Source organism: Coregonus lavaretus (genome assembly GCF_964263955.1).
Source record: "Coregonus lavaretus genome assembly, chromosome: 34".
NCBI lineage: Eukaryota > Metazoa > Chordata > Actinopteri > Salmoniformes > Salmonidae > Coregonus > Coregonus lavaretus.
The window spans coordinates 6,346,674-6,368,746 of NC_140021.1; the positions used below are offsets into that span (position 1 = coordinate 6,346,674).

The 22,073-nt window shown below is 44.1% G+C and overlaps 1 protein-coding gene across 1 annotated transcript in view; it reads right to left on the reverse strand.

Moving 5' to 3' along the window:
• The window catches only part of LOC311108962 (laminin subunit alpha-1-like), a gene marked incomplete at both ends in the record, with an annotated part of 85,712 nt that overhangs the window by 23,299 nt on the left and 40,340 nt on the right, over window positions 1–22,073 (reverse strand). The window contains 19 exons of the mRNA XM_084151743.1: window positions 126–379; window positions 1,783–1,903; window positions 2,128–2,255; window positions 2,469–2,654; window positions 2,865–3,044; window positions 7,173–7,316; window positions 7,475–7,708; window positions 7,881–8,017; window positions 8,233–8,413; window positions 9,572–9,678; window positions 11,114–11,325; window positions 12,612–12,698; window positions 13,086–13,213; window positions 14,374–14,484; window positions 14,939–15,265; window positions 16,132–16,233; window positions 17,596–17,760; window positions 18,337–18,477; window positions 19,125–19,282. Of these exons, the coding sequence (XP_084007869.1) occupies window positions 126–379; window positions 1,783–1,903; window positions 2,128–2,255; window positions 2,469–2,654; window positions 2,865–3,044; window positions 7,173–7,316; window positions 7,475–7,708; window positions 7,881–8,017; window positions 8,233–8,413; window positions 9,572–9,678; window positions 11,114–11,325; window positions 12,612–12,698; window positions 13,086–13,213; window positions 14,374–14,484; window positions 14,939–15,265; window positions 16,132–16,233; window positions 17,596–17,760; window positions 18,337–18,477; window positions 19,125–19,282 (3,103 nt within the window). The remainder of the gene's footprint in view (window positions 1–125; window positions 380–1,782; window positions 1,904–2,127; window positions 2,256–2,468; window positions 2,655–2,864; window positions 3,045–7,172; window positions 7,317–7,474; window positions 7,709–7,880; window positions 8,018–8,232; window positions 8,414–9,571; window positions 9,679–11,113; window positions 11,326–12,611; window positions 12,699–13,085; window positions 13,214–14,373; window positions 14,485–14,938; window positions 15,266–16,131; window positions 16,234–17,595; window positions 17,761–18,336; window positions 18,478–19,124; window positions 19,283–22,073) is intronic.

The following is a 22,073-nucleotide window of genomic DNA, read 5'->3' on the forward strand; positions in this document are numbered from 1 at the left end:
AATGACTCCAACCTAAGTGTATGTAAACTTCCGACTTCAACTGTATGTGTGGAATGAGACATTTAAACTCAAGAACACCTCACTTATCAGAACACGTGTGGCTGAGAGGAGAGTGAGACAGGTACCTGTTCTCTTTGAGGGGGCAGGCACACAGCGAGCAGTCACTGATGGAGCCTTTCACGTTCCCATAGTACCCTGAGGAACACACGCTACAGTGCTCCCCTGCCGTGTTGTGTTGGCAGCTCAGGCATTCTCCCGTGTCCAGGTCGCAGGCCTGGCTGTGGTTGTTACAACGGCAGGGCACACACGGCTGGATCAGCGGTCTCTTCCCGCTGTTCAGCTCAGTCACTGGTTGGCGGTAGTAGCCAGGGGCACACTCCTACACACAACACAAGTTAACGTCAATGGACAACACCACAATCCAGAACATACACTACATGGCCAAAAGTATGTGGATACCTGCTTGTCTTAACATCTCATTCCAAAATCATGGGCATTAATATGGAGTTGGTCCCCCCTTTGCTGCGATAACAGCCTCCACTCTTCTGGGAAGGTTTTCCACTAAATGTTGGAACATTGCTGCTGGGACTTGCTTCCATTCAGCCACAAGAGCATTAGTGAGGTCGGGCACTGATGTTGGGCGATTAGGCCTGGCTCACAGTAGGCGTTTCAATTCATCCCAAAGGTGTTCGATGGGGTTGAGGTCAGGGCTCTGTGCAGGCCAGTCAAGTTCTTCCACACCGATCTCAATAAACAATTTCTGTATGGACCTTGCTTTGTACACGGGGCATTGTTATGCTGAAACAGGAAAGGGCCTTCCCCAAACTGTTGTCACAAATTTGGAAGCACAGAATCATCTAGAATGTCATTGTATGCTGTAGCGTTTACATTTCCCTTCATTGGAGCTAAGGGGCCTAGACCGAACCATGAAAAACAGACCCAGATCATTATTCCTCCTCCACTAAACTTTACAGTTGGCACTATGCATTGGGGCAGGTAGAGTTATCCTGGCACCCGCCAAACCCAGATTCGTACGTTGAACTGCCAGATGGTGAAGCGTGATTCATCACTCCAGAGAACGCGTTTCTACTGCTCCAGAGTCCAATGGCGGCGAGCTTTACACCACTCCAGCCGACGCTTGGCATTGCGCATGGTAATCTTAGGCTGCTCGGCCATGGAAACCCATTTCATGAAGCTCCCGACGAACAGTTATTGTGCTGATGTTGCTTCCAGAGGCAGTTTGGAGCTCTGTAGTAAGTGTTGCAACCGAGGACAACACACTTCAGCACTCGCCGGTCCCATTCTGTGAGCTTGTGTGGCCTACCGCTTCGCGGCTGAGCCGTTGTTGCTCCTAGATATTTCCACTTCACAATAACAGGACTTACAGTTGACCAGGGCAGCTCTAGCAGGGCAGAAATTTGACGAACTGACTTGTTGGAAAGGTGGCATCCTATGACACTGCCACATTGAAAGTCACTGAGCTCTTCAGTAAGGCCATTCTACTGCCAATGTTTGTCTATGGAGATTGCATGGCTGTGTGCTCGATTTTATACACCTGTCAGCAACAGGGGTGGCTGAAATAGCCGAATCCACTAATTTGAAGGGGTGTCCACCTACTTTTGTATATATAGTGTATATGGAAATTACAGGCTATCGCTACAATGGAAGAAAGACTGGTGTTGAGGGAAGAAATTGTGGATAACAAGATAAGATGTCTGTCAAATCACAGGCGATCGTGCAACCCCAAGAGAGATGTGAAAAACTGTCTCAAAGCAGTCTGACCTGGCAGGACAGTCCAGCGTAGCCAGCTGGACACACACACGTCTCGATCAGACATGCCACCTCCATACCCTTCAACCCCTCCTCCGCCTCTAGGGCTGTATCCATAGTGATATTGGAGATTCTAACGAAAGACAATGACAAGATTGATATGATAGTCACTTTATAGTGTTGACACAAACATAGTATGTGTGTGTTGTGTGTGTGTGTGTGTGTGTGTGTGTGTGTGTGTGTGTGTGTTTGTGTGTGTGTCTGTGTGTGTGTGTGTGTGTGTGTCTGTGTGTGTGTGTGTGTGTGTGTGTGTCTGTGTGTGTGTGTGTGTGTGTGTGTGTGTGTGTGTGTGCTAACCTGCTCTGCTGTAGCCTTGTACCGTAAGAGGCCTTGATGGTGATGTACTCGATGTTGCTCAGGACCGCCATGAAGTCCGAGTGACTCACAGCTTTCTCCGACACAGAGTTGAAATACTTCCACTTGTGCTGCTCAAGAGAAATCAAAGCATTATATTAGTTATATTGTAATATATTATTTGTATTATTATTTTATTATATTATTAGTTATATTATTAGTAGGATTTGTAGGCTTTAGCTCAGCCAGATAACATATTCTTTTAGCATGCAGGACATTTGGGTTCGAACCCCAGATAGTCAAACTACTTCAGCTTTAGGCCTTGTTTCTGGTCTCCTTCTTACCTCGGTCAGTGGGACGTCCTGACGGGTTTTTACCCCGTTGTCGGGGGCAGGCATGTCTATGTAGATGACCTGCTTCCTCAGATGACCCCCCCTCATCAGGACCTGGGGCTCGTTGTTGGCCAGGCCGGCCCCGTCCAGAGCATGGAATGCCACCACGTAGGATAGCTTCCCTCCGTATGACAACAACTAGAAAGAGAAGACAAGAAAGGATGTGTTAGTATTTTAGATTTTTGGAATACCAATTGAAAAGGGTTTGCACTTTTGTGACTATTCCATTGCACCAGGCAAGCTCAGTCAACTGCAGCTATATGAAAGAACACAAATGGTATTGGAACCCAGGCCTGAAGTCTCATATAGTCACTTCATGAGGTAACAGTGATGTGAGGTGTAGTGTACCTTGTTTCCCTGGTAGTGTTTGGGAAGCCTCCAGTAGTAGGGTCCAGCCAGGCTGGTGCTCTCTATCTCCCTGGTGTCCAGCAGCATGTCTGGGGTCTGGTAGTAGACCCCCTCCACACTGCCCTGGAAGTCACTCTGACTGACCACACGAAGCAGCTCTGGGTCAGAGCCCAGGGTGATCTGTATGAACAGATAGATACACACAAACGCATGAGTGTGTGTATAGACAAAACACACACATAGCTAAATGGCACGTGCATCCTTGAGCCGGGCACCAGGCTGGGAGCAGCAGGCACCGTACGTGGCATCACTAAGATGGGCATCCTGTTGGGCATCTTTCTGGGCATTTTATTTCCTCTCTATTGTGCCCAATTAAAATGAAGCTAATTGGGAGCATTCAGCGACTAATCAAATCAAATCACATTTTATTTGTCACATGCGCCGAATACAACAGGTGTAGTTGTCACGCCCTGGCTCTGGGGACTCTAGTATGTTGAGCCAGGGTGTGAGTTTTCATTTGTTTTTGTTCTAGTTTTGTATTTCTATGTTGGCCAGTGTGGTTCTCAATCAGAGGCAACGTGTATCAGCTGTTGCTTGTTGTCTCTGATTGGGAACCATACTTAAGCAGCCAGTTTTCCCACAGTGTTTGTGGGATCTTGTTCCAGTGTGGTTTGTGTTAGACCGAGGACGTCACGTTATCGTTTGTTGTTTTGTTCGTGTTATCATTATTTAATAAATATGTTCACCTTTCACGCTGCGCCTTGGTCCTCTGTACCCGACGATCGTGACAGTAGTAGACCTTATAGTGAAATTATTACTTAACCAAAAATGCAGTTTTAAGAAAGAATACCCCCCATAAAATCACAAAAAAATACTATATAAAATAATACGAAATAAAAGTAACAAATAATTAAAGAGCAGCAGTAAAAATAACAATAGCGAGGCTAAATACAGGGGGTACCGGTACCGAGTCAATGTGCGGGGGCACCGGTTAGTCGAGGTAATTGAGGTAATATGTACATGTAGTTAGAGCTATTAAAGTGTCTATGCATAGATAATAAACAGAGAGTAGCAGCAGCGAAAAAAAATAAATGCAAATAGTCTGGGTAGCCATTTGATTAGATGTTCAGGAGTCTTATGGCTTGGGGGTAGAAGCTGTTTAGAAGCCTCTTGGACCTAGACTAGGCGCTCCGGTACCGCTTGCCGTGCGGTAGCAGAGAGAACTGTAATCTTTGACAATTTTAAGGGCCTTCCTCTGACACCGCCTGGTATAGAGGCCCTGGATGGCAGGAAGCTTGGCCACAGTGATATACTGGGCCGTACGCACTACCCTCTGCAGTGCCTTGCGGTCGGAGGCCGAGCAGTTGCCATACCAGTCAGTGATGCAACCAGTCAAGATGCTCTCGATGGTGCAGCTGTTGAATCTTTTGAGGATCTGAGGACCCATGGCAAATATTTTCAGTCTCCTTAAGGGGAATAGGTTTTGTCGTGCCCTCTTCGCGACTGTCTTGGTATGGTTGGACCATGTTAGTTTGTTGGTGATGTGGACACCAAGGAACTTGAATCTCTCAACCTGCTCCACTACAGCCCCGTCGATGAGAATGGGGGCGTGCTCAGTCCTCTTTTTTTCCTGTAGTCCACAATCATCTCCTTTGTCTTGATCACGTTGAGGGAGAGGTTGTTATCCTGGCACCACACGGCCAGGTCTCTGACCTCCCTATAGGCTGTCTCGTCGTTGTCGGTGATCAGGCCTACAACTGTTGTGTCATCGGCAAACTTAATGATGGTGTTGGAGTCGTGCCTGGCCATGCAGTCATGAGTGAACAGGGAGTACAGGAGGGGACTGAGCGCGCACCCCTGAGGGGCCCACGTGTTGAGGATCAGCGTGGCAGATGTGATATAGATTTAATGGTTGTAAAGATAGGGAGAGGTCTGTCCGTAATAAAGAGATGCTCTGCTTTTTTGACACAACACTCCACAAAGCAAGTCCTGCAGGCTCTAGTTTTGTCTTATCTTGATTATTGTCCAGCCATGTGGTCAAGCGCTGCTGAGAAAGACCTAGTTAAGCTGCAGCTGGCCCAGAACAGAGCGGCACATCTTGCTCTTCATTGTAATCAGATGGCTGATATATGTGTTGTTACCTACCCTTACCACCTGGGGGCGGCCCATCAGGAAGTCCAGGATCCAGTTGCAGAGGGAGGTGTTTAGTCCCAGGGTCCTTAGCTTAGTTATGAGCTTTGAGGGCACTATGGTGTTGAACGCTGAGCTGTAGTCAATGAATAGTATTCTCACATAGGTGTTCCTTTTGTCCAGGTGTGAAAGGGCAGTGTGGAGCGCAATAGAGATTGCATCATCTGTGGATCTATTGGGGCGGTATGCAAATTGGAGTGGGTCTAGGGTTTCTGGGATAATGGTGTTGATGTGAGCCATGACCAGCCTTTCAAAGCACTTAATGGCTACAGATGTGAGTGCTACGGGTCGGTAGTCATTTAGGCAGGTTATCTTAGTGTTCTTGGGCACAGGGACTATGGTGGTCTGCTTGAAACGTAGGTATTACAGACTTGGCCAGGGACAGGTTGAAAATGTCAGTGAAAACACTTGCCAGTTGGTCAGCGCATGCTCGGAGTACATGTCCTGGTAATCCGTCTGGCCCTGCGGCCTTGTGAATGTTGACCTGTTTAAAGGTCTTACTCACATCGGCTACGGAGAGCGTGATCACACAGTCGTCCGGAACAGCTGATGCTCTCATGCATGTTTCAGTGTTACTTGCCTCGAAGTGAGCATAGAAGTAATTTAGCTCGTCTGGTAGGCTCGTGTCACTGGGCAGCTCGCGACTGTGCTTCCCTTTGTAGTCTGTAATAGTTTGCAAGCCCTGCCCCATCCGACGAGCGTCGGAGCCGGTGTAGTACGAGTCGATCTTAGTCCTGTATTGATGCTTTGCCTGTTTGATGGTTTGTCGGAGGGCATAGGTAGCTTAGTGGGTAAGAGCGTCGTGCCAGTAACCGAAAGGTCGCTGGTTCTAATCCCCGAGCCGACTAGGTGAAAAATCTGTCGATGTGCCCTTGAGCAAGGCACTTAACCCTAATTGCTCCTGTAAATCGCTCTGGATAAGAGCGTCTGCTAAATGACTAAAAATGTTGTTTTTTTTAAATACGCTTCCGGGTTAGAGTCCCGCTCCTTGAAAGCGGCGGCTCTACCCTTTAGCTCAGTGCGGATGTTGCCTGTAATCCATGGCTTCTGGTTGGGGTATGTACGTACAGTCACTGTTGGGACGACGTCATCGATGCACTTATTGATGAAGCCAGTGACTGATGTGGTGAGGATAAAGAGTTTGTTCTTCATCCAGACAGATGAGATAGTGTACAGCTGAAGAATTAGTATGGGCCAAAACATCTGGATACACCTGACCAAAGAGCTTTGAACTCGGAAATAGCTTATAGATGATATCTTCCTGGTCATGACGCATTTTCAGGAAAAACTCCAGGCTCTAAGCATGATACATTGTTAGATTTGACATGCCGGTTGCTTCTTGGCTAACGAGGTTATAAACAAGACAGAGAAAATGATTCTGACATAAACCAGACAAATAGAAGCCAAGATATTATACAGTATTGTTGTTGTATCACTAAACAAAGGTATTGCCATTCCAGACAGCGACTAGAAAGAATTTTAAGTATTTTGTTTAGAAAATGGCAGAATGATGGCCGCTCAACCCCTTCAGACAATGGCGGACAGTTTCTCAACCCTGTTAGCATAGCCACCCATCTGAACAGGAAGCAGATGGGCGGGACTAAAACAGGAAACCAGGGTAATATTCAGTAGCTGGCACACGTTTTAAAACGTTTTTCAATGGAAAACAAAAATTACAGAACATTCAGGTAGAAAATGCATTGTGCCGAACAGACATATTCATCTGTCATGGCAAATAGTGTAGTGATAGCTCCCCACTGGGCAAAAACTGGTTGAATCAACATTGTTTCCACATTATTTCAACCCAAAAGATCTATGTGATGACATTGAATCAACGTGGAAAACTGATTGGATTTGCAAAAAGTAATCAACGGCATTTCATATTTTTTCACCCAACTTTGAACCTAAATCCAATGACATGGTGACCTTTTTTGTTGATTTCACGTTGAATTCACATTAGCTGAAAACTCAACCAATGTAAATCAAAACTAGACGTTGAACTGACGTCTGTGCCCAGTGGGTTTATTCCTTACATCTCTATCTGTAGTGTTCTGAATGTTTCAACTCACTGAACAGACCCCTGGATGATGAGGGTTTGGATAAGTGGACTGTACTCACCAGCACCCGGACCATCCCACCCAGCTCCTCACAGTCTGAGGAGACCCCGAAACAGAAGCAGGGGCTGCAGCCGGCCGGGTTAGAACCAGATAGGCCGAAGGTTCCCTTCTTACACTCATCACAGCCACCTCCGCCCACGTTGTCCTGGCAACCAGAGACCAATTAATTTAAACAGACAACATACTTCGTACGGACACAATAAAACACAACACTATCATAGGCCATAACAGATATGATATTCCATCATATGATACAAGATTACTGTTTGTTCACTCAACCAATTTCACCAACAGTTTAAGTACCTTGCACACACAGTTCCCTGGGGCCTCACAGCTGCACACGCCCAGTTCCTCATCACAGAACTCCTCTCTGGTGCCGTTGGTATTGCAGTTGCACACCGTGCATTCTGGGTAGCCCCTGTAGCCCATGGCGCAGCGGTCACAGTTCTGCCCGGCAAACTCAGAGCGGCACTGGCACTGCCCGTTTGTGATGCCACACTGGGTGGCAGAGCTGCCCGCCTCACTGCAGTCACATGACTAGGAACAAAGGGGCAAAGATGAGCTTTAATGAACAACTTTTATGTTATATGAATTTGCTTATTACATTTATAACTTATGAAGCATCTATGTAGGCATTAAAAGAGTCAATGTAGGGATATGTAGGCCTTATAAAGGCGTATACATTTCCAGTAGGAGAGGTGGGTTTTACCTTACAGCCTGTCACAGTGTCGTGACCCCAGTGACCTTCTTCACACAGCTCACACTTCTCTCCTCTGGTGTGGGGAGGACAGATACACTCGCCTGTCGTCGCGTTACAGTTGCCATGGGTGTGGGCACACTCACACTCTGAATGGGGGAGGAGAGCGAGAACGAGCGAGAGAGAGAGATAGAGAGAGAGAGAGAGAGAGAGAGAGAGTGAGAGTGAGAGTGAGAGTGAGAGTGTGAGAGAGAGAGAGAGAGAGAGAGAGAGTGGGGTGGAGAGAGCACTATGATCAGTTCAGATCAGAATGAAACTCAAATGTAAATGTCTGTTAAAGTTTGGGTAATGTTTGTGGCCTTACGTGTACAGCCGCTGCCCTGGTAGTTAAAGTAACCATGGTGACAGCGGTCACACTTGTCCCCCGCCACCCCTGGGATGCATTGGCACCGCCCATCTTCCTCACAGGCCGTGGACACAGATCCTGACTGGATACAGTTACATTCTCTGCACCCCTGTCCGTTGAGAAGACCGTGGAAGCCCACCTGGAAAACACAGACGAAAACACCAATTGTTACTAACTTCCATCAACTAACCAGCAGACTCCATCCTTCTGAGAATCCTCTTGATCATTCATTCAACCTTTCTTAAACTGTAAAACATCAATACAAGTATATCCAGAATAAAAAGGTGTATTACTCTGAGTCTGTATCCTTGATAGAGAGCATATAGCAGGAGGCCAAGTGACATTAGACGTAACACTTCTAATGACATCGTCACTATCAATCAGAGGGTCTCACTGTCACCAATCATCTCAGTTACCATCGACATGAACAGGCAGGAAGTATCTCCTATCTCCTGTAATATTACTGGTGGAGTCTGTCTCTATCAGTCCTCTCTGCCAAAGCTGTCAACTCTCAGTCCAAATTGGACCCAATGGAAAACCAGGAACCAGACAGCCAGGCCTTAGGTCAGAATTTACCCCAGCCAGATCATCTAATTCTGGGATTAGAGAGAAGCTGCTAACCCCCTTCCATCCCCATCTCTCAATTTCTACATCCGCAAATTGGAATGTAATTTTTGGTTAACATATTGAGAGAAAGAGAAGGCCAAGACTGCGCTCTGTTTTCTCCAGATAACCATCTCTAGATGTTTTGAATCCATGTGTTTTTGGTTACATTTGAACAGCCCCTGCCCAGCCAAAGAGCTCCCCTCCACCCACCTCCACCAAACAAACCCCTCTACTGCCCTAAAAAAAATCAACTAAAGATATCTCCCCCTCCTTCCCTCCCTCTCTCTGCCAGGGAGCCGACAGATAATCTGACCGTGCTAATGAATATTCCCAAAACATTGGACTGCCTTCAGACCAGCTGGGGGTTCTATTGGAAAGTAGGACACGGGGAGGAGAGAAGCGGGAGACCTTGGACACCCACTGATAACTAAGTGTTCCAATGGACTGGCCTGGATTAGGGTTAGTAATTTAGTATCCGTTTCCAAATTCCAAATACTTATTCCATGAGGTGTGGGAGTGGGGAGTTGGAAGTTGGGAGGAATTACAGGGAAAATAGTCTAGGAGGGTAGAAGGGACTGGCCATGTGACTCGACCATATAGCCAGAAAAACTCTTGGCCCTATAGTATGCGAGTTTGAAGTTGTGAAAATAATATGAAACTGAACATAGAGAATGCTATACAATCTACATACCTGACACTGGTCACACTTCTCACCCACCACGTTGGGTTTGCAGGTACACCGTCCAGTAAGGAGGTCACACACTCCCGAGTACGACCCTTTTTCATGGCAACCACAAGCTACACAGGGGATAAATAGGAGTAAAACATAGTCGTAAACGTACATGTTTATAACACCAGGATTCATGCTCTAATTTTGTGTTGAAAATAATACTGGTAACCTGAGAGGTATATTTTAAAATAATCATACAATTCTCAAAGCTCTATTTTGATGATAGAATATATATATTTTTTCATGTAGTATAAACGTTATGCAGACATTTGAGCAAGTTTAGTGAAATGAGGCTGAACGGGTGAAGGTACGCAAGACTTGCAGTATTGCGATGTTCCCCTAGATGTCACTCTATCCATTACAAAGAGCTCTTCTACAGTTGTCTTTCATGACAAGTAAACACACATCTGAAGTAAAATTGCACATCCATCACAATATTTTGGACCATGTTTGATGTCCAAATAAGTTACATTCTAGGTAACGACTGAATCCATCCACATATCTCCCTATGAATAGAACATTCCTATTGTCATAACATACATGCATTGTCAATGTTGTGGAATGCAGACATTGTCACAAAACCAGGTCTGGGAATGAGAAGCCTGCAGTATTACCATACCCATTTTTACATTTTAGTCATTTAGCAGACGCTCTTATCCAGAGCGACTTACAAGAGCAATTAGGGTTAAGTGCCTTGCTCAAGGGCACATCAACAGATTTTTCACCTAGTCGGCTCTGGGATTAGAACCAGCGACCTTTCGGTTACTGGCACAACGCTCTTAACCACTATGCTACCTGCCGCCCCCAAAGGCCAAGGGGATTATAAAGCTTCATGTGATGGTTATTAGACATTAATACGCTGTTCATAAGCTTCCCTATGAGGCCTGGTGCCATGCCATATCATATTCAGACAGGGATTTAACCTGACCTTTGACCTCACAATGCCTGAGGTAACATGTCTGGGTCTGTATTCACAATGCGTCTCAGAAAAGGAGTGCTGATCTAGGATCAGTCTTACCTTATAGATCATAATGAATGAGATTACATGGATAAGGTGGAACCTGATCCCAGATCAGCACTGCTACGCTGAGACGCTTTGTGAATATGGGTCCTGACCCATAACATACATTATTGTTAGGATTAGGTCTAGGACGTGATGTTGGGGCTGGGGGGGGGGGGGGGGGAGCAGGTATAGGTCAAAGTTGAGATTTCATCTGTGGTCGGTTGGCCACGTTCTTCACTCACCATTCCTGACTTGCTAACTGCTACTCAGAAATGAGCAAAAGTGTCTATTTCATGTCTATTCTCACTATGTCATTCTGTGTTGTAGTTCGGTACGTATCATCGACTGCAGTTAGATGGATGAGCAAGTTTAGTGTTAACTAGCATGTTCAGTACATGGTGGTGAGGGATGTTGCTTGTCGTGTATATGTAACTGTGTGGGGATCTGTGGAAGAATCCTCATCTTCATCATCTTCCTCGTCATCATCACAGCTCTCTTACCCTGGCAGTTCTTGGCAGTGATGGCGTCACCGTAGTAGCCGTCTTCGCACCTCTCACACTGGTCTCCGCTGGTGTGGCTGTGACACTTCAGACACACACCGCTGCTGGGGTCACAGTGGCCCGGCTCCCAGGGGTCCACGTTACCGTTACACTCACACACCACACACTCCTGGCCCGCCACCTTCGGGTCACCGTGGTAACCGTTAGCACACCTGTAGAAGTCAAAGTTCGAAGATTAACAAATAATACAATAAACTATTAGTTAAATGGTTGAGACTAGTATTAAAGTATTGTAACTGAGTTTCACTTATAATTTTCCCATGTAAACTGTTATAAGTATATTTACTATGTGTTTAGATGTACAAGTGAAATACAGTGCATTCGGAAAGTATTCAGACCCCTTGACTTTTTCCACATTTTGTTACGTTACAGCCTTATTCTAAAATGGATTAAATACATTTTTTATCTACACACTATACCCCACAATGACAAAGCGTAAACAAGTTTTTAGAAATTGTTGCAAATGTATAAAAAAATAAAATAATGAACTACCTTATTTACATAAGTATTCAGACCCTTTGTTATGAGACTCGAAATTGAGCTCAGGTGCATCCTGTTTCCATTGATCATCCTTAAGATGTTTCGGGGGAGAAGGACCTTGGTCAGGGAGGTAACCAAGAACCCGATGGTCACTCTGACAGAGCTCCAGACTTCATCTGTGGAGATGGGAGAACCTTCCAGAAGGCCAACCATCTCTGCAGCACTCCACCAATCAGGCCTTTATGGTAGAGTGGCCAGACGGAAGTCACTCCTCAGTAAAAGGCACATGGCATCCCGCTTGGAGTTTGCCAAAAGGCACCTAAAGGACTCTCAGACCATGAGAAACAAGATTCTCTGGTTTGATGAATCGAAGATTGAACTCTTTCGCCTGAATGCCAAGCGTCACATCTGGAGGAAACCTGGCACCATCCCTACGGTGAAGCATGGTGGTGGCAGCATCATGCTGTGGGGATGTTTTTCAGCGGCAGGGACTGGGAGACTAGTCAGGATCGAGGGAAAGATGAATGGAGCAAAGTACAGAGAGATCCTTGATGAAAACCTGCTCCAGAGCGCTCAGGACCTCAGACTGGGGCGAAGGTTCACCTTCCAATCGGACAAATACCCTAAGCATACAGCCAAGACAATGCAGGAGTGGCTTCAGACAAGTCTCTGAATGTCCTTGAGTGGCCCAGCCAAAGCCCAGACTGTGCAGCGACGCTCCCCATCCCAGTTTTTGCTTTGTCATTATGGGGTGTTGTGTGTAGATTGGTGAGAAGAAGAAAATACAATTTAAACCATTTTAGAATAATGCTAAGGTAACATATCCAAATGTGGAAAAAGTCAAGGGGTATGAATACTTTCCGAATGCTCTGTGTATCTGATTATATAGTACAGGTTTAAGAAGTGAAGAGAAGGTCAAACTGACAGGATAAGGTTTAAGAACATTTACTCTCCATACCTCTCACACTTAGTCCCAGTGTAACCATGCAGGCACTGGTCACATGTCACCTGCCCAGGGCCCTCCAGGACACAGGTGGGGCTGAAACTGAAGAAGAGACCAGGAGTGTGAATGATGACATCACATTAACTAGTAAGAGCTAGAGCATAGGGCTTTTCTCAAACTTTAAGCATTTCATATTGTATGAGTGGAGATCTCACCCCTTCCACTCCCTAAAATTGAGAAACACCAGCACTAAGTTTATGCTTGGAATCAATTCACACAACAGCTAACCTACCTGTCATTAAATAAAGCAATAAAGTACCTGGTACAGTTGAAACATTCTGTTGTTGACATGAAACCTACAATAACCAATATCGGCCATACTCTCCACCACCCAGCGTCCACACATATTTGACCCATCTATCGCCATGGAGAGGGGTTCTAGAATCTAAATTAATGGCATGTTGGCACAGAGTTGGCACAGTCACTCACTTGTTCGTCGCCACTGTCAGCGGGCAAGCGCATCTCCTGCAGTCCTCCGGGGTGCCCTCAGAGGGGTCGCCATAGTAACCGTGGAGGCATTGGTCACAGTGGGGCCCAGTGGTATTGTGAGTACAGTCCTGGGGAAAGATTTAAGGCGACAGTGCCCGGATAAAACGTATTTCTGACATGACACACATGCCCTTAAGCTGCCATTGACACACCATAGAAACCAACATTTATTGGGATGTCTCAACATCCACTGCCATGTTAAAGGGATAGTTAACTTTTTGAAGTTTTAGATTATTTCACATTTTTTAAAAACTGTTTGGATGAACACCCTAGGTATGTCGAAAATAAAGCTCCTAAAAAGTGAACTATCCCTTTAACTGCACCAAGCTGCTAAACCTAACCGCAAAGTGAAGCATTTTCACTAATGCAATTGAATGTTGTAGCTACTAGCTTTAGCATGTCTTTTGATTTACATAGTACATTGACCGAACGGATGCCTGGCAGTAGCCAAAGGATAATCACTGCTTTGCCGCATGCCATTTAAACGCCTAACACAGCATTAACTTGTCATCCAATAAAGCGAGGAATTCAATTGAAACAGAGCCCAAGATGGCACCCTATTCCCTATAAAGTAGTGCACAACATAGGGAATAGGATGGAGGCTCTAGCCAAAAGTAGTGCACTACATAGGGAATAGGATGGAGGCTCTAGCCAAAAGTAGTGCACTACATAGGGAATAGGATGCCATTTCAGACACAGCATAGAAGAGTGATTCATCATTATGGCTGTCAACAAACACAGCTCAAGCCAGGAAGCTTCCTACTGGGGGTTTGCTCATTGGTGTAGCCTCTAACTGTGAAGTACGGAGAGAAAAAATGCATGCACTCACTAACTGTAAGTCGCTCTGGATAAGAGCATCTGCTAAATGACTAAAATCTCAAATCTAAGTGAAGCTCTGACCAGTTCAGAGGTTATCTAGTGGAGATGTTAGGATCAGATAAACAGCTAGATGAGACCACGTCCTTATTTTACACAGATGGTGGTGGAAGTAGTTGAGATCACGCGTCGAGCTAACAAACAAGCCATAGCTGTACATGTATGGGATATCTAAGTGTCATATATCTATGTCTATGGCCCCCCACTGCATATAGTAGTGACTAGCCAGACAGACTTCATTGACATATGTATGGAATGACTACATACAGTATATTGTATATCTATGGGTCAAATATCTACTTCTCTGACCCCCCACTGTCTAAACATGACATGGGGCAGATAGAGGACTCACCAGACACACTCCGTTGATGTCACATTCCTTAGCATGGTCGTTACACTCACACTGGAGACAGTTGCCTCCGAACAGGATGCCCCCGACACGATAGAACCCAGACATACAGTACTACAAACACACAGAGAACAATAACATCATCATTAAGCGGTCGCTTTTACCCAAAGTATGTTTGATGTGTTTGATACCGTTTTGTTCATTCTATTCCAGCCATTACAATGAGCCCGTCCTCCTATAGCTCCTCCCACCAGCCTCCTCTGAATCCAGACATACAGTACTACAAACACAAAGAGAACTATAACATAATCATTTAGCAGTTGTGTTCACCTAAAGTGACACATAGTTAACACGTATTCAAAATATGTGGGTTTTGTTGGAATTGAACCCACAACATTGTTGCCAACACCATGCTCTTCTTCTAACTCTAACTAACAAAGCCAACTGAAAAGCATAATGAACTTTGCTTTTACAACGGATGCAGCTCAAATCATTAACAAACTTGACTAGACACCTACAGTAGTAAACAGTATGAACCTGGCCACCGTCACATGACCTGGGTGTTTACCTCACAGGATATGCCCGAGTAGCCCCAGGGGCACTCACACTGCTCCACGTCCCGGGCCTGAACTGGGTTAGCAGAATTGATGTCTACCATGTCCAGAGATACATTGCTCAACCTGAGTGCCCCTTCTGCGCTGGCATTGAGGTGACCTCTGATCCTCAGTCCAGCCACGTCGGCCAGTGCGGTCATCAGCTCGACCCTGTCCACCCTCTGACCCGTGTGCAGGTCTACGAAGCCCTGTGGCAAGAGCTCCACAGCAACATGCTGCTCACGCAGGGGCGTCAGGAAGAGCTGCCTGGGGGGCGTCTGACGCAGGGTCCTCCCGTTCCCCTGGGGACACATCCAAACAAGGCCGTTAGCAACACATTTTGATTTACAATGACGACCTGATGTAGGTTCAGGGGTTGGTATACTCAACCCTTTAGAATAGTTTTAGATTTAGGCCGGGGTGATTCTGCAATCATCTATATGACTCCTTCAGGTCTGCAATCACTGAAGAGCTAGGGGATAGAGGTTTTTCGTTTAAACTACCAACTGGGCAAAAACTGTTTGAATCAACATTGTTTCCACGTCATTTCAACAACAACAACAAAAATGTGATGACATTGAATCAAGATGGAAAACTGATTGGATTTGCAAGAAGTCATCAACATACGGGAATATATTCTTTTTTTTCACTCAACTTTGAACCTAAATCCAATGTCATGGTGAATTTATTTTGGGATTTCACGTTGAATTCACGTTAGTTGACAACTCAACCAAATGTAAATAAAAAATAGAAGTTGAACTGACGTCTGTGCCCAGTGGGAAGGGTTTTTAGTTAGTCTTGCTTTCCATTGCACTTACATATTGTTAATATCATAGCCAGGTTGAAAACAATAAGATCAAATTGCTTTATTGGTCAATTGCACACAAGCTCCAACCGAAAATTGACTTCCACTTTTAACCCAACCCCTCCGAAAGACACACATACAGGACATACACATACATATACAGGTTTTTTGGAGAGGTGCGGCGGGGCTGCCACACTGGGCACCCGGGGAGCTGTTGTTGTGGGGGGTCAAGTGCCTTGCTCAAGGGCAGAATGGCAGGCAATGGCATCTAGGATTTGAAACCAGCAGCCTCTCTAAACGCTATTCTACCTGTTAGCCCAATATCTGTTAGCCCAATATTTAGTTAGCCCAATATTAGCTTACCTCGATAATCAATTCGAACTGTGACGGCAGAGACTTGTCCACGTTGTCCACTGAAACATCATACGCCACACTGTAGTTCAAAAACCCTCCGTACGATGTCAGCTTCACATAGCAATGAGAAAAGGGAACAGGGAAAATTGGAAAAAGGGAGAGAGTGTTACATTCAAGAAAACAGTACCTACAGCAAATATGAAATAGTGGAAATTCGTCACACTAAATACTGACATGAAATCAGGCCCTTCAGGATAAATGCTGCTTCTATCTCTATCTCTCCCTCCCACCCGATATTAAGGACATGCCATAGATAATGACTCATTCTAATTAATTAATTAATTAACTCTAATCACCTGAGGGACTAATGGGTAGAAAACATATTAGACAGGGTTCTAATGAGTGGAACATCATTAACTCAGGGATTAATAAAGGACCTGGCCCTGCTTGACTATAATTACATGGCACCCTGTACTAACACACAGTGGGAGGATAGGAGAGGATGGGTGGAAATCTAATCGCTTCAGGGAGAGAGAGAGAGAGAGAGAGAGAGAGAGAGAGAGAGAGAGAGAGAGAGAGAGAGAGAGAGAGAGACAGACACAGAGAGAGAGAGAGAGAGACAGACAGACAGAGAGAGAGACAGAGAGAGAGAGAGAGAGAGAGAGAGAGAGAGAGAGACAGAGAGAGAGAGAGAGAGAGACAGAGAGAGAGAGAGAGACAGAGAGAGAGAGAGAGAGAGAGAGACAGAGAGAGAGACAGAGACAGAGAGATAGAGAGAGAGAGAGAGAGAGAGAGAGAGAGACAGAGAGAGACAGAGAGAGAGAGAGAGAGAGAGAGAGAGAGAGAGAGAGAGAATGAATGAATGAATGAGAGAGAGAAATACAGTAGCGAGAGAGATAGAGAGAGAGAGCGTTACAACACTGTATATATACATAATATGACATTTGAAATGTCTTTATTCTTTTGGAACTTCTGAGTGTAATATTTACTGTTAATATTTATTGTTTATTTCACTTTTGTTTACTATCTACTTCACTTGCTTTGGCAATGTTAACATACGTTTCCCATGCCAATAAAGCCCTTAAATTGAAATTGCACAATTGAATTGAATTGAATTGAAATTGAATTGAATTGAATTGAATTGAGAGAGAGAGGGGGGGGTGGAGAGAGAGAGAGAGAGAGAGAGAGAGAGAGAGCGAGAGAGAGAGAGAGAGAGACAGAGAGAGAGAGAGACAGAGAGAGAGACAGAGAGAGAGACAGAGAGAGAGCGAAAGAGAGAGACAGAGAGAGAGAATGAGAGCGAGAGATCCCTAGGGAGAGAGGATTGTAAAATCAATTTGTTTGAAGCTAATACATGCAGGTCATTAGCTATTTGAACAGCAAAATGAGAGAGCTAATGCTAATGCCACTGGAGCTTTGAGCTCAAAAGGAATAAGGGACTGCATAGGTACAGTATATGCTAACGAAACGTACCCTTTTCCCCAGGAAGGACTCCGGGGCGGCCCATGTAGAAAGAAAACGGTATGATTGGATCATGGTGATGTTTGGGACGAAGAGGTTGTTGTCTTCATCAGTGAGGGGTGCCGTGTAGACAGATACGCTTTTGGTGGGAAGGAGCCATCCATTGGAGTGCACAGTCTGTGGGCAAGGAGAGAACTGTCACACCCTGGCTCTGGGGACTCATTATGTTGAGCCAGGGTGTGTAGATTCTATGTGTTTGTATTCTGTGTTGTAGTTTCTAGTTGTTCTATTTCTATGTTGGCCAGAGTGGTTCTCAATCAGAGGCAACGAGTGTCAGCTGTTGCTGGTTGTCTCTGATTGGGAACCACATTTAGACAGGCTGTTTTCCCACAGTAGTTGTGGGATCTTGTTCCGTGTTGGTTGTGTTTAGACCTAGGACGTCACGTTATCGTTTATTGTTTTGTTCGTGTTATCACCATTGATAATAAAGTATGTTCGCATTTCACGCTGCACCTTGGTCCTCTTCCTTCGACGATCGTGACAAGAACTTCGTTCTATGAACTCGTCATGAGAACATCACAGGCCGATCCAATTTACTGGTTATATGTTAATGAGTTCTACAGTAAGAAATAGTTTAAAGGCTCCCAACAAAACTATGCTGAACCATGAGTTGCTTGCTGCATAGTTTGGATATTCTAAAGGAACATATTCACAATGAGGGTGTATTTGGATGTGGGTGTTACGGTGTGTTACCTGAGACAAAGACCAGGGTGAACTCTCACACACGTCAGACACACCGAAGCAGAAACACTCTGTGCAGCCCTCTGGATCACTGACCTCCAGGTTGAAGAAACCCTGCTTACACAGGTCACAGTTGGCCCCCATCACGTTCTCCTGAAACAGAGACACAGTGGAAGTTAGGGTGTTTGGTTTTGTAGGAACATCATATGGTTAATCATCACCGTTACACCCCCTCCCTACACACACACACACACAACCCCACCCCTGACCCCCACAAACACACAACCCCACCTCAACCCCTAAACACACACACAACCCCACCCCTGACCCCCACAAACACACAACCCCACCTCAACCCCTAAACACACACACAACCCCACCCCTGACCCCTAAACACACACACAACCCCAACCCTGACCCCTACACACACAACCCACCTCGACCCCTAAACACACACACACACAACCCCACCCCTGACCCCTAAACACACACACAACCCCACCCCTGACCCCCACACACAACCCCACCTCGACCCCTGAACACACAACCCCACCCCTGACCCCTAAACACACACACAACCCCACCTCAACCCCTAAACACACACACAACCCCACCCCTGACCCCTAAACACACACACAACCCCACACCCCAAATCCACCACTTTAGCAGCACAGTTACATTTACATTTTAGTCACTTAGCAGATGCTCTTATCCAGAGCGACTTACAGTTAGTGAGTGCATACATTTTTCAGTTAAACCGTAATAGTGCCGTGTTCCCCACAGTTAAACCCCAGTGTTACCTTGCAGATGCACTCTGAGCATGGGTCGATGTTGAGGCTGCCCTCCAGACTGCACTCACAGCGTGAACACAGGGGGAAGTCCCTGTAGCCAAAGGCACAGCGGTCACAGAGCTCGCCCGCAAAGCCCTCCTTACACAGACACTGGCCTGAGTTCAGACCTGCACAGCACAGTCAAGACGGCACAGTAAAGTTAACAAAGACAACAGAATAGTATAGTCTATAGTATAGTATAGTCTATAGTATAGTATAGTATAGTCTAGTCTAGTCTAGTCTATAGAATAGTATAGCCTATAGTATAGTATTGCCTATAGAATAGTATAGTATATTATAGTCTATAGAATAGTATAGTCTATAGTATAGTATAGTATAGTATAGAATAGTCTGTAGAATAGTATAGCCTATAGTATAGTATAGTATAGTATAGTATAGTATAGTATAGTATAGTATAGTATAGTATTGCCTATAGAATAGTATAGTATAGTATAGTATAGTCTATAGTATAGTATAGTATAGTATAGTATAGTATAGTATAGTATAGAATAGTCTGTAGAATAGTATAGCCTATAGTATAGTATAGTATAGTCTATATTATAGTATAGCATATATAATAGTATAGTATAGCATATAGAATAGTATAGTCTATAGTATAGTATAGCATATAGTATAGTATAGTATAGCCTATAGAATAGTATAGCCTATAGTATAGTATTGCCTATAGAATAGTATAGTATAGTATAGTCTATAGAATAGTATATAGTATAGTATAGTATAGCCTATAGTATAGTATTGCCTATAGAACAGTATAGTATAGTACAGTCTATAGAATAGTATTGTATGGTATAGTATAGTATAGTATAGTATAGCCTATAGTATAGTATTGCCTATAGTATAGTATTGGCTATAGAATAGTATAGTATAGTATAGTCTATAGAATAGTATAGTCTATAGTATAGTATAGCATATAGTATAGTATAGTATAGCCTATAGAATAGTATAGCCTATAGTATAGTATTGCCTATAGAATAGTATAGTATAGTCTATAGAATAGTATAGTATAGTATAGTATAGTCTATAGAATAGTATAGTCTATAGTATAGTATATAGTATAGTATAGCCTATAGTATAGTATAGTATAGCCTATAGTATAGTATTGCCTATAGAATAGTATAGTATAGTCTATAGAATAGTATAGTATAGTCTATAGAATAGTATAGTCTATAGTATAGTATATAGTATAGTATAGTATAGTATAGTATAGTCTATAGAATGGTATAGTCTATAGTATAGTCTATAGAATAGTATAGTCTATAGAATAGTATAGTCTATAGTATAGTATAGTATAGTATAGCCTATAGTATAGTATTGTCTATAGAATAGTATAGTATAGTCTATAGAATAGTATAGTATAGTATAGCCTATAGTATAGTATTGCCTATAGAATAGTATAGTATAGTATAGTCTATAGAATAGTATAGTCTATAGTATAGTATAGCCTATAGTATAGTATAGTATAGTATAGTATAGTATAGTATAGTATAGTATAGTATAGTATATTATAGTATAGTATAGTATAGTATATAGAATAGTATAGCCTATAGAATATACAAACTGAGCTACAGGCCTCCAGTTGGTAGAGCATGGTGTTTGCAATGCCAGGGTTGTGGGTTAGATTCCCACGGGGGGGCCAGTATGAAAAATGTACTCACTAACTGTAAGTCGCTCTGGATAAGAGCATCTGCTGAATGACTAAAATGTAAATGTATAGCCTATAGTATAGTATAGTCTATAGAATAGTATAGGGCGGCAGGTAGCTTAGTGGGTAAGAGTGTTGTGCCAGTAACCGAAAGGTCGCTGGTTCTAATCCCCGAGCTGACTAGGTGAAAATTCTGTTGATGTGCCCTTAAGCAAGGCACTTAACCCTAATTGCTCATGTAAGTCGCTCTGGATAAGAGCGTCTGCTAAATGACTAAAATGTATAGCCTATAGTGTGTGGTCCTCTGTACCTCAGCTGGTAGAGCATGGCGCTTGTAATGCCAAGGTAGTGGGTTCAAACCCCGGGACCACCCATACATAAAAATGTATGCACGCATGACTGTAAGTCGCTTTGGATAAAAGCGTCTGCTAAATGGCATCATATTAGTATAGTATAGCCTAGAATAGTATAGGCTCTTACAGGATATGTGCTACATATCTCTATAGTGTAATTTGAGTATGTATTGCTTTGCTATAATGTCCAAAAGATAGATAAGAGAATTTGTGATAGGTTACTGTAGGCAAAATATAATATACTCTGAATTACTGTACATGTAGTGGGCCAAGTCTTCTGAATACCCCCCAAAATAAAAGTGTCCTTATCTCCCATATCCTATAATGAGTTTGGTAGATATTCAGAGCTATACTGACCTATGCAGGTATGTTTTTAACACAAGCTGAAAAAAAAAACGTTATTGGGGGTTTCAAAACATTATTATGCAGATGTTCAAAATCAAATCAAATCAAATGTTATTTGTGCCGAATACAACAGGTGTAGACATTACCGTGAAATGCTTACTTACAGCCCTTAACCAACAATGCATTTATTTCTTAATAAAAAAGTAAAATAAAACAACAACAACAAAAAAGTGTTGAGAAAAAAAGAGCAGAAGTAAAATAAAATAACAGTAGGGAGGCTATATACAGGGGGGTACCGGTGCAGAGTCAATGTGCGGGGGCACCGGCTAGTTGAGGTAGTTGAGGTAATATGTACATGTGGGTAGAGTTAAAGTGACTATGCATAAATAATTAACAGAGTAGCAGCAGCGTAAAAAGATGGGGTGGGGGTGGGGGGGCAGTGCAAGTGGTCCGGATAGCCATGATTAGCTGTTCAGGAGTCTTATGGCTTGGGGGTAGAAGCTGTTGAGAAGCCTTTTGGACCTAGACTTGGCGCTCCGGTACCGCTTGCCGTGCGGT